This window comes from Quercus robur, chromosome 8 (assembly GCF_932294415.1).
Source record: "Quercus robur chromosome 8, dhQueRobu3.1, whole genome shotgun sequence".
Lineage (NCBI taxonomy): Eukaryota > Viridiplantae > Streptophyta > Magnoliopsida > Fagales > Fagaceae > Quercus > Quercus robur.
In genome coordinates this window covers 54539649-54553203 of record NC_065541.1, presented here as the reverse complement: position 1 = coordinate 54553203, position 13555 = coordinate 54539649, and the positions used below count along the sequence as shown (strand labels likewise).

Here is a 13555-nt window from a genome sequence, read left to right as displayed (position 1 = left end):
AGCTAATTTTAAATTATATATAGTTTTATTCGTAAACAATTAGCCAACTGGTCGTTGTAGTATAGTGGTGAGTATTCCCGCCTGTCACGCGGGTGACCCGGGTTCGATCCCCGGCAACGGCGATATCCTTTTTAATGTTTCTCTGTTTTGAGCATTTCAGTTTTAACTGGTACCGTACATCTGACTTTTCCCCCCCAATACACTATACTAACGCTGGCAGTCGATAAGACAATGTATAAAACCATGTTTCCTACCTCTCCTCTTCTTTTTTACAAAAAAAAAATTTCCCTACCTCTCTAAAAAAAAAAAAAAACTTGATCCTCAATTCTTATTTATATTTTTTTTTGTGAATAAGTGTTTCATTAAGAGTGCATTTAGTTGGGGTGAAAATTAGGAGATGGAAAATGAGGGAGATAAAAGTGTAGAGAAAATGGTATGGGAGAGTGTATGGTTGAGGGGGAAAATGAGAGAGATTTTGGTAAGGCACAAGAGTTTTCTCCTCAGGCAGGCTGAGCCCATCATTTGGGGTGATTTTGGAGTCTCCCAAATAATACTAGGACTACAACTAATTTTACATTCATTTTCATAACTATTTTATGTGACAGATTATGTTGATTGCTTATTACTTTTATATGAACTTTTTTTTTTTCTTTTTCATACTACTCATAGTTAGCCACATTAGATAGTTGTGGAATTGGTCATTGTTCTAACATTTTTTGTTTCACTAATTTGATGAGAAATTGGGGGGGGGGGGGGGGGGATGTTAGAGGGGGCTTGATGAGAAATTACCCTTCTACCTCCACCTCCTCCTACTTATGTGTGCATTTTTTTTTTCTCAACTTTAACAGTAAGGTTTCTTTAATTTTTTAATATCAGAAAATTTTTTCCCTTTTAAACTATTTTTTGAATGTAATAGGGAAATGAGAGTAAATTTATATAAATTATATTTTCTATTATCTTATTTTTCTTCTAAATCAAATAAAAGAGTTTTTCATCTCTCTATTTTTCTATTATTCCAACCAAACACACATGAAAAAAAACTAATCATTAAAAGAAGAAAAACTAATCATTAAAGAAGAAACACATCTATAGCCTGGAGATTAGTTAATATGACATTGTGAGAAAGCTCAATTGACTTGTGGGGTTTAGAAGAAGAGCTCTGAACAGGGAGAGTGACATCAGGACCATTCCAACTAAGTTATTCTAAAGCTCCTTTTAGGATAGGACAATACATAATAATTTTCACAATTCGTTAATATGATTTGTTGTGATTAGAATCACATCACTTTTATTTAAGTTTATCATTAACACCATTTTTATTATGTACCAATCATAACAATTGGGTTTGTAGGGTTATTGCATGATTTCATCAATCCAATGTGTCAAAATTAATATTAAATTAATTTTGTTAATATCAATTTGTAAAACTTATGTAGTTTAATTTGTAATATCCTCAATCCCACTTCACATATGTTAGACATTATATGGAGATTTTTTTTTTTTTTTTGAGTCTTGTTAAAGAGGACCTAATTAAGGTTTAGATATTAAAGAATAATAAATATTCAATTATGAGTTGTAAATTGTAATGCAATTAAAAAAAAAAAAAAAAAAAAACTTGTTAATAGTTCATTGGCTTGCACCACATCAATTCACTACGATTGCGTCTTTTAAAGACATTATTTTTTTTCTTTCAAAAAAATATAAATACATCATTTAATAACTTGTGCCATCTTGTATTTCCAATATTAAAATTTATTTTTCATTATTATAATTTATAATTATCAACCATATCAATTATTACAAAAAAAAACCCATAAGTATATTGCTTTTACTTCACGAAAAAGCAAAAACCTTCAATTAAATACAATCAAAACCTAATTCCTTAACCATTCCAAAGTCCAAACCCACAACCAAACTCGGCGCAGCATCTTCTTTGACGTTGAGAAAACAATTTCATCAGAAATTTGGGCAAGGCCATGGAGTCGTCGTCGGTGGCAGAAGTGGCGGAGAACAAGGCGACCGTGGTTGCGCAAATAAAAAGTATACTGGCAGATACACTTGAAGTTGGCATACAATCCGTGACAAGAAGCCTTTGGCTAGGCGGTGGAAGCAGTTGGTGTGGTTCTCAAAAAGTGTACCTAATTAAGAATGCATGTGTAAGCTGGTTCGTTGATCTCAACGACAAGTTCACTACCAAATATAGGGCACGGCTACTTGGGCTTTGAAAGAGGGTGTGTTGTGTTGTGCATGTTGATGCTTTGGATCATTTATTTATTCTATGTTTTTTTTTATAAAAAAAATTATTATTAAAAGGATTTGGGACGTTGTTTTGAACATGTGCTTGATGAAAAGGGAAGTTGGTGACCTGTGTTATGAGTAGTTTTTTGTAACATGTTGCTAATGTTAGATTATATAAGAATGTTAACAACTCTATTTAGAAATATAGCTATGTATGTGTAGTTCATGGAGGCTGTTTTTGAGAATCAATGCTTGTTTTCTTTTTGTTGAAACAATTCACTCCTCTTTCCTAACAATTTAAGTTTTTTGAACAATGGATAATTTTCTCTCATGGTGTTTAAGTTATGAGTGGTAATTGTGTAATAATTACACATTATGTGTATATGTACTAAGTGTGTAACAAGAATTAACCTTAAGTTATAGTACTTTTTTTTTAGTGCCTATCAAAGAGAAGCGCGGTTACATATATGTGGATTTCATATTCATCATGATACAGCGACTTGTACTTATATATGGATACATATATATATATATATATATATATATCTGGCTCCCTGTCTACCTCAGCCCCCCTCATTGGAATGGATGGTACAGAAAGTGGTCACAACCTTCACATTGGTAACATTATTAGTAGTCATTTTGTCTCTACCATATAATTATTGCTGCGAGTTCTTCTTTGTACAAATATTCTTCAATCCAGCATATATATAAACCTTCAATTATTATTACTACCTTAATTATTGAAGATTTTTGTAGCTAACAGAACGGATTGGATGTCAATTTCCAAATAATGATTCTCTTAATTAATTTCTATAGCACAAACCACCAATCTCAAGTTTGAACCATTAATTTTAGGTTATCTTTTTTCTGGGGATTGCTCAAAATTTCAGTGTTTGTAAACCTAAGGTATAAGTGCCAGGTTATCTCAGCAATTATATGTGATAAATTGAAAGTTTTGAAACCCCAAAATGGTTGATTGTAGTTTTGCCTATTCTTTTGTTGACATAAGAAGCTGTAAGTGCTCACCAAAAGTTACTAGAAATACGGAGGGGTGCTATTTCAGATTGGAGTATAAACTTGAGTATTGTTTTGGTGAAATGAATGGAACATCATTGGAGAACGCCATAGCTTTGAAAAATTAGATAGTTTTCACCATTGTCATAATTACTGAAATGGGATACCTGCAACTTGAAGTCTGGAGCAATAAATTTGTGGGCCACTTCTTGATTGAGCATTCTTCAAGGTGAAACTAATACGATCTTATCTATCTATCACATGCTTTCTACCCTAATCACTTCAGATAGATAAGGTATCAACATCAACATATTTTTATCAAGTAGCTAGATTAGCCTTCAAAGTTATAGTGTTATACTAGCAATTGAGCCCATGCCTACTATTGGATCGATGTGCACAATACATTGCTCACCTGCCACACAATCTTTTTGCATTTATCTCATACACAAAAACAAGAACAACATAATCAGTACCACTAATGTTCATTGCAGTGAGGAGATTTATTTTGGTCTCATCACTGGAGCCATTACCCAATTATAGAAGAAAAAATCACTATGTCAATCATATAGCATATAAGATATTTCATCATCTTCACTGATATCCACTCATTTAATCACAGCATCTTTTTTTCATGGATAGTACAATCACTATTTTCAGTTCTTTCCTTCCATAACTTAATATAACTCTCCCTATCCTCATAAGGCTCAAGCTGATCAGTTTAGCTCTGCCTTAAATCTAGTATTTGAAAGTATCTCCTAGCTGTCTAAATTGGAGAGGACAAGAGATCTCTGTATTGAAATATGCAGAAAGCTTGGCTTTACGAGGAGAATGGTCCCAAGGAAGTCCTCAAACTGGGAGACTTCCCTATTCCAACTCCCCTGCATAACCAACTTCTTGTCCAAGTTCGAGCTGCTGCTTTGAATCCCATCGATTCCAAGAGGCGGCAGAGACCAATCCTTTCTTCTGACTTTCCTGTGAGTAGGAACCAAAAGTGCGAAAACAAGGAGTAAATTTATACTAAGTGGCCACCCAGCACACCGCCGGGGGGATGTGATGTTTTTTTTTTTCTAAGCAACAGTTCTGATTTGTTAAGTTATTGGTTTGAATTGCTTTATATTGTCTTGCTATATCATAGGACTCCTTTGGAATCTACTGTAAAGATGAGTTGGTTTACTATTTTAAGATACAGGATGTGAAAGAAAAACTTTGTCATTTAAGATTAACAGAAAAATATGTTGGGGGGGGGGGAGGGATCTGCTGTAAATAATTTGAAGCAGGCAGGAAAGACAAGGTAAAGAACAATAGATAATAAATTCATGTTGAATAAGGATATTAATTTAAGCTGAAAAAATGTTGCATATTTGTGGCTTGCAAATAATCTTTTACGTATTATATGCTAATACCTTTGAGAAATTTATAGATCTTTGTACTAATACTGCTGAAAAACATTATACAAACATGCAAAAAAATAACTCCTGGCCCCTACTCCCTAGCAGGTTAGCAATTAAATTTGAACCAGCAAGATTTTAAGATATATCATTTATGTTAGTATTCGTGCAGGTGGTCCCTGGCTGTGACATGGCTGGTGTAGTGCTAGAAATAGGCAGCAGTGTTACGAAATTTGCTATAGGTGATGAGATTTATGGGAACATCCAAGATTTTAATGCAGAAGAAAATTTAAAGCAGCTTGGAACTCTGGCAGAGTTAATAGTTGTGGAAGAGAGTTTGATTGCAAGAAAACCGAAAAACCTTTCATTTGAGGAAGCTGCCAGCTTGCCTTTAGCAGTTCAGACTGCAATAGAAGGTTTCAAAACTGCAGGTTTTAAAGAGAGGCAATCGATTTTTGTAGTAGGTGGAGCAGGTGGTGTTGGAACTTTGGTTGTTCAACTAGCCAAGCACTTGTATGGAGCTTCTTATGTTGTGGCTACAACTAGTACCCCAAAGGTGGAATTTGTTAAAAAGTTGGGTGCTGATAAAGTTGTAGACTACACAAAGACTAGATATGAAGACATCAACGAGAAATATGATTTCGTCTATGATACAATTGGTAAATTTCTCACATGGATTATTTTACTTAGAATTTCCACCCTAGGGAAGTGCTCTATGGTAGCTCTCTTTTCATATTAGCAACTTGATTTGTTGAATAGATCTTAAAATTTATTGACCCTTGTTATTAGGCAAATAATCTGTATATGTGAAAGCATGATTGCTGTACTGTTACTACTTTAAACCATTACAACTGCTTTGCATTTTTGGAGAAAACAATATGAGAAAATTAGAGCTAAAAGCCTCATTCTTTTTTACATTTTCTGTTTTCCTTGTGATTAAAAAACTGGTTGCAGTGCACGTACTCAATTTGAGTGTATTTTTTTGTTTGATTGATTACTGGGACTTGAAATTTGAATCCATGATTTCACCAACCACCCCCCAATCCTTATGGAGCATGGGGGTTTCATTTAGCTTAAAGGTCATTGGTAGCTGTTAATATTTCTCTTCTAAAGCAAATTTTTAATTCAGTGCTTTGAAGTGAGATTTAGTATTCCTTATTATCTGGTAGGCTTTGTAAGGAAAGTGTTTCATCATGTCACTGTTAGCTTGACCAAGGTTAGTAACATGGTTATTTTTACTAGATTGTGGGATTGAACCAAGAATCTGATTTACCCTATTAAGCATGCTTATCTGTTAGACTATCACTATCCAATTGGTCCTCATTTTTCATTAAAATTTTCATCTTCAGGTGACAGCAAGAATTCTTCTTTAGTAGCTAAGGATGACGCGCCAATTGTTGACATAACATGGCCTTTGACTAACCCAAGAGCTGTTTATTCGAGCTTGACAGTTTCTGGTGAAAACTTAGAGAAGCTTAGGCCATATTTGGAGGGTGGAAAGCTTAAGGCTGTGATTGATCCAACTGGCCCTTATAATTTTGGAGATGTAATTGAAGCTTTTCGGTATTTGGAAACTGGAAGAGCAAGAGGAAAAGTTGTCATCTCTCCCTTCCCTTCACAGCATCTTCCCTCCTCTATTCCATCAGAGAGCAAGAACAATGTAACATCTGAAATGGATCTTAAGAAAATTTATGTTTCCTGAGTTGTGCACCTGATAGTTCTGAGTAATATATATGAATTTACAAGGGCAGGTTTAGCTTGTCATACCATGTTCTAAACAAACTATTCTACCTCTGCAGTATACTTCAGATGTTCTGATGAGATAAATAAAAAGGTTCCATTTCTCACTTCTCTGGCTGATCTTTTGTCATGAACTTCTCAAATGTAATGAGCTACTGCTACAGTATTTTATGCTCCCTTTCATGTTTGACAAATATTGTTGAAATCTATGTCTAGATGAGAGAACTTTTAAGCTGGTGTTGTTTGAAAGGTAATTTTTATACCAGAAAATTTTTTAGAGAACAACTTGGACATGGAAATTTTAGAATAGACAACATGTAGAATGAATTTGTCAATTTTATATAGTTAGCTGAGTAAGGCCAAAAACTGTTAATGGAGAGTTATCCTATGGGTTGAGTCATGATCATATGAAGTATAATCAATAAACAATTGCTAGCGGTTGAAAATGATATAATGGACAAATTGGTTGAAAAAATATGTAGAGAGAGAGAGAGAGGCAAAGCGGTTATGATAAAAACTATAAAAAAAAAAGTCGAAACACGCAGCGAGCAGATAGTTGGAACTTGGAAGCTAAATATATGTTGCTTTGGATCGGTCAACATTTGTAACCAAAATGTGAAATGCTTGGAAGGAAGGAAGAATCTAAATGCATTAAGCTAATAATTTTTGTTATCTTTTGGCAATAAACTGATCAGCATCATTTGACTGTCGAAATTTCAATTTTTCTAATGCATCAATGTTCAACTACAGTACAAAAACCATAAAAATATATCGGGAATTGTTTATTACTCTCGGACAAAGTTTGGCTATAATGGAACTTGGAAGCTAATATATGTTGCTTTGGATCTCAACATTTGTAACCAAAATGTGAAATGCTTGGAAGGAAGGAAGAATCTAAATGCATTAAGCTAATAATTTTTGTTTTCTTTTGGCAATAAACTGATCATCATCATTTGACTGTCGAAATTTCAATTTTGCATCAATGTTCAACTACAGTACCAAAATCATGAAAGTATATTAGAATTGTTTATTACTCTTGGACAAAGTTTGGCTAAAACTTGGTTGTAGTTATATAATGACTACGACTCACATTAAAAAAAATTAACATGATTACATTTTTTAAAAATCTAATCACTGATTGCATGTTCTTGCTGTCCTTAACATGCATGTTAATTTTTGTGTCAATAATATGTTATTTACAATTCGACTCATAAATTTATTTTTTATGTATAATTTTAGACTATAAAAACTTGAAATTTAAACATTTGATTGATGAAAATTTGAACTAAGAAGAAGACAATTGTTGAAGAAGATGAAAGGTTAAACAAAGTAAAAAACTAAAAATTGCAAAAAATAAAAAATAAAAAAAGGCTGCTAATGACATGGCACAAAAATAGCTTTGTAAAATTTATTTTGAAGCTTCCATTATTATATAATAGTATAGATAGATATGTATAGACATTATTTTTTGTTTTAAATTCTTCATTGATTTTATTGCTTAGTTATAAGCATCTAAATAAAGTAGATGAATTTATAAATGCAAAGTTATATATAAAGTTAAAACTGCCCAGGATGAATGTGTAAAGTCAATCTATTTATATATTTAATATATTCTCTAAAAAAATTTATATATTCTAATATTGTCAACAAAATTTAAGAATAAAAATTAAATAAGAAACATAATGATTATGCAAGCAATGACATGGCGAATGAGGTGGCGCAATATAAGCATAGCAAAAATAAATGCTACGCTTCAGTTTTTAGATATATATATATATATATATATATATAGATTGTCAACAAAATTTAGGAATAAAAATTAAATAAGAAAAAAATGATTATAAAGGCAATGACGTGACGAATGAGGTGACGCAATATGAGCATAACAACAATCAATACTATACTTCAACTTTTAGATATATATAGATATAGATTATATAATAGTATAGATAGATATTTATAGACATTGTTTTTTGTTTTAAATTTTTCATCGATTTTATTGCTTAGTTATAAATATCTAAATAAAGTAGATGAATTTATAAACGCGAAGCTATATATAAAGTTAAAACTGCCCAAGATGAATATATAAAGTCAATCTATTTATATATTTAATATATTCTCAAAAAATATTTATATATTCTAATATTGTCAACAAAATTTAGGAATAAAAAGTAAATAAGAAAAAGAATGATTATGCAGGCAATGAGGTGGCGAATGAGGTGGCGTAATATGAGCATAGCAACAACAAATGCTACGCTTCAGTTTTTAGATATATATATATATATATATATTTATAATATAGATTATAAAGATATTAGATATATAATAATATGAAAATAATAACTAAATTGATTTTTTTTTTAATTTTAATGTGAAAAGATTAAAGAATTGGTCCAACCCCAATCCAACCAAAGAACCTAAAAGTTTAGAACCACTTATTTTTTCGATAGTACTACAACAAGCATGAGTGGGGATTTGAGCCACTAGGAAGTTTTAGTTGAGCTACAAAGCTACTGGTTATAAATCCCTATAATTAAGGAAAAATTTTAACTACAAAATTGGTTATAGTCTTAGACTATAACTTTACTCAATATCTTTTTATTAGATGTTCATTTTGATAAATCTACCATTGGATTATATCTTCTTTTTATATCCTCTATTTTTGCAAAATTTCTAGAAAATTAAAGATCAATATTTAGTTATCAATAAATTGTTTAAATTGCAAATTTTTGTAATTTAAAATTATGCATAAAATATAAGGTTATAGATCAAATAGTAAATAATATTTGATTGACACAAAATTTGACATGTGTATTAAGAGTGTAAAGAATATGTAATTCAATTGTTAGATTTTCAAAATATGTAGTAATATTTATTTTATTTAGTAAAGTTGTGCCTTAGCCTACTATCTGTTTTGTAACTAAACTTTATCCTATAATTAATATGACTTTTTTCTGATTCATAGATTATGGGAAAGTCAACTACAATGTTCAATATTTTTTATAGAAAAATGCAAATAATACTGATGATGCAACATTGCCAACCTCTAATGTTGACATACCAATTTTTGAAATTTTCAAACAAAGAATTTTGGCCCTCTAGGTTCGAATCCTAGTTATATATATTATATAAAAAACTTTCATTACATAAAACTTATAAAAATATAAAATACTTTTAAATAACATGTGTATTTAACCTATAAATTTTTTATGTTATATTCTTATGACATAATTATATTACATTTTCGAATTTATCTTGGGAGAAGGTATCTTGTGTATTGTAATACATGCATCCTCTTCTCAGGGTTGAAGCATGCCAATGACACATATTACATATGCAACTTTCATTACATTATATGATAGGGACAAGGTTGCACAAAATTTCCACATTATAGAATAGTGACAACTTTTTTTTAATAAAATATTATTGGAGCAATTTCTTGTACACATAATTCATCATTAGAAAAGGTATCTAAATCTAATGAAACGTGATTCATGCACTATCCTTCTCATAGCTCATCAAGCAATCAATCAATAAAATCTTCCTATAATAATTACAATCAAAAGTTGCAATTCTTTTATAAAATTTATAATCCTTACTAGTAGTACAAAATAAAATGTACTTACCATCGGTCGTCTATGAGTTTCATCTTTATTATCATTATTCCTAATAATAATAAGCAATGTGTGCTTCCAAATAGGTTGTTTTATTTATTTATTATTTTTATGAATGAAAAATAGGTAGAAGGGGGCAACTTAAGTTGGTGTCTTTCTCAAAAAAAAAAAAAAAAGTTGGTGTCTTCTATGTGAGCGTGACTATAATGATACTCTATTTGCTGGGCCTAGGCTATAGAAACAAGGAATCCGGATGAGCTTCCACATAGTTTGTTAATGAGCTTCAACTCTATGAGAGATATATCTATTGTTAGCACGATTATGATTGGTATTCAAACTTAGGTCGATAAATATGTCGGAAATTTCATTTAGTCCACAAGTTACACCATAGCATGAATGTAGCCTTGAGGGCCTACATTCCATGAGTAACACCATTGATAAGGTGATAATTGTCTTCATCTTTGTCTTTCACCATATAAGGAATTTAAAATACTAATGACTTTTGTCACTATCTATTCTATAATACGTAGTGAGTTTACTAACAACTTGTCTTTGGTCTATTGCAGTCCACTTTGGTCCACTTCGATCAATTTTGGACTAGTTGGGCCTTAAATTATATCTTTTTGTAGGTTGTTTTTTAAGTTTTTGGCTCAAAAATTAATTAATTTTTTGTTTGAAAATTATGAAATTTTATTCTATTTGGGTCAAATTCTTTAAAATTTGGGCTAAAGAATACAAATAGAAAATACATTATAAATTAGAGAAATGATCCCTAAAAAAATCAATAAATATTCAAAAGATTACCTTAAAATTCAAGTTTCAATAATATAGGAATTATACTTATATTTGGAAAGAAAAAAAAATGCTACTGTAGGGACTGGGTTCAAGCACTTCTACAGTTGGATGAAAGGTCTCAAGCCTAGTTGGCCCAATACAATAAATTTGTAGAGAATAGGTTCAAAAACTAGGTCTTAGTCTGAACTACAACTACTAGACATGGTTATACATGGATTGGATAACTAGGATACAGACAAAAGCGCGAAATGGTGTCCTTGGGCGCTTCATCCGAGGAACTTAATGATTATTCTTCTTTCTTCAGTGCTAGGTTGTAGAGGTTTCCAAAGTCACGCCAATTGCTACTGTCTTCTCCTTTCTTTTCTCCTTTCCCTCGATCTCTCATTCTTGAAGGGTCTCTCACATTATATACTTCTTTCCAGTCGATCTTGGCCCTCCACCTGTTGATCATGCAGGTCATTACTCGAGTGCTTATCCCACCAGCCACCTTCCCAAATCCTCTATGAGTTGCTGCAACCAAGACCACACTGTTCAAGGGTCATTTCCTCATTAATGCAGACAGAACGTTAGTTGGGTGCATTCAATGCGGGGGTGACAGTTTCTCCTTAAATTATTCCTACACCATACGTCCATGGGTATCCTACTGTACTTGTCCTTCTCCTAGGGGCGCTTTGGGAGGTTGCTTTTACCGGAGTGCTGTTCTTTCCTCCTGGGGGTTGGGATGCCAAGAGCAGGATCGTCCTCGGCAACATTTCTAGGCTATTTGGGCTTTCTTTGTCCGTTTTCGGTCATTTCTTCCTCCTCGGCATGGGTCTTGGGCTCGTTATAAAGTGGGCCGGGGTTGTCAAATTCTTTGGCCCCATAATAGCTCCTCAAAATCCTACTGTCCGGCTCCTCGGATGGAGAAGAGAGTTTTGGTGACATCGGGCCTTTGTCATGGCTTGTCAAGTCTTATCCTCCATCAATGCCAGAGCCTCTTCGCTTGCCTGAGGTACGTTCCTGGCGCCTTGGTATATGAAACGTGTCTTCATTAAATTCTGGCGGCTCTGTGCTCCCCACGTTCAACAGTGCGATGGTAATCTAACGATAAAGATTCCTTTGTCTTTATGGATGGGAAAACCTGCACAGTTACTTTTAATAGGAGGTATAAATACCCATTTGAATTTATTTGTCTTTTTACCTTTGCACTTAAGAGTTCTTGTGCACATATCCTAAGTTTAGTCAAACTTCCTGCCAAACTCAAGTCTCTTTCCAGCATAAAAAGCCTGTCCAAGGAGTTTTTCCTCATTTCTGTAAGCTTTCTTCTCTCCTTAACTCATGTTTTCTCTCTTCTAAGTTTCTTTTCCTCTTACCCCTCTCCCTCCTTTGTCTTTTCCTGAGTCATTCTAGCCATTTCTAGGAATGGGTAAATTAAAAAAGTTGGTTAAGACCGAAGAGGCAATGGAGAAATTCATCGTCGATTATAGGATACCCCCTAATGTAGGTTTGAGGTATTGTGAGGAAGGAGAGTGGCATTTTAGGAGAAATGAGGGCGAAGTGGTGATTTCCCTAATTGCGTTTATAGAAGGTGGTATAAGAATCCCTATGGGGCCAGTGATGAGGGATTACCTTAGGTATTTCCGGCTAGCTCCCACCCAATGCACTGCAAACATGTTTAGGATCTTGGGTTGTGTGGATGCTCTAAACAAGAAAATGGGATTGAGGTTAACCCACCACGACGTAAACTGGTGCTACAACCTCCAAAACCTGAGGGGTAAATCCTGCTATATGAAGACAAGGGATGATAAGGTTCGGCTTATTCAGTACCTTCCTAAGACCAGCAAAGGGTTGAATAAGGACTTTCTCATTGTGTCTAGGAAGTGGCATGATGGCCTTCATTGCCTAACAAAGGAGGGGGAGCCAGGTGAGGTAGCGAGAGTAGGAGAGGGCTAATATTCTGTGCCATTGTAATTTGCATCGTTCGATTGCTAATGTGAATGTGTTTTCTTTTTACAGATCCACACGCCTTTGAACGACACTTTCACCTGACCAACCAGGGAGATTTAGAGACCATTCTAAAGGCGGCGGTTTTTGTAAACGAAACTGACAACCAAGTCAGGGCTGCTCACAGAATCCTAGGGTACAATTCTATCCAAAAATCATTCACCGCCCTGAAGCACGTGATCAGAGCTAATGATCCTCGACTTCAGAAAATCGCTATAGTAGAGCACGGATTTTTGATCCCTAAAGGATCTACTATCCCCGAAGGCATCCCGTTGGTAGGCTCTTCTTCATTCTACCAAGCAGCGGAGGCCGAGGGTGATTTGGGTCTGTTCGAGGAAGAATTTGGCATGTTTGACCAAGTTAGTCCATTCGAGGATCCTTTTGGTGACTTGGGCGATCCCGATTTGTCTGAGGCGAATCTTTTGTCAGTGGGGACATTTTCTCAGGCAGAAATGAGCTTTAAGAGGAAACCTACGACCAGCCTATTCGACCTTCTTGAGGGCCAATCGGGGAAGGACACGTCAGAGAAGTCACAATCCAAGCCTCCTCCTCCTTCACCGCCCCAGCCTCAGTCTGCCCAGACTAGGTCGTCTCCTACCTAATCATAGCCACCATCTCCACAATCTGGACTTCCTCCTCCCCACTAATCCACTCTGCCTCCTTGGCTCAAGCCCACCGATCCAAAAAGGAAGAGGGCTACCAAAGGCAAGGAGCCCATGGATGGGGGGAAATCTCGCTTCTCTCAGGAGGAAGACGAAGCCCCACGAGCTTCGAAACAATTGA

At 34.0% G+C, this 13555-nt stretch overlaps 1 protein-coding gene and 1 non-coding gene across 4 annotated transcripts; both read left to right on the top strand.

The window, feature by feature from the left end:
• The first annotated feature begins 50 nt into the window (after positions 1-50).
• On the top strand, positions 51-122 carry TRNAD-GUC (transfer RNA aspartic acid (anticodon GUC)). The gene has a single exon. It is a non-coding gene; the product is annotated as a tRNA-Asp (tRNA).
• Positions 123-2776: 2654 nt separating this feature from the next.
• LOC126697072 (2-methylene-furan-3-one reductase-like) lies at positions 2777-6487 on the top strand. Of its 3 annotated transcripts, none has more exons than XM_050393902.1 (3): positions 2777-2856; positions 4813-5299; positions 5990-6487. In XM_050393902.1, exons 1-3 carry the CDS (start codon positions 2824-2826, stop codon positions 6340-6342), a joined length of 873 nt encoding a protein of 290 aa, XP_050249859.1. In that variant the 5' UTR covers positions 2777-2823; the 3' UTR covers positions 6343-6487. The 3 variants fall into 3 exon arrangements, with proteins under 3 accessions (XP_050249859.1, XP_050249858.1, XP_050249860.1); XM_050393901.1 differs by lacking the exon at positions 2777-2856 and adding an exon at positions 3565-4226; XM_050393903.1 differs by lacking the exon at positions 2777-2856 and adding an exon at positions 4078-4226 and having other exon boundaries at positions 4802-5299.
• The last annotated feature ends 7068 nt before the right edge of the window (positions 6488-13555 follow it).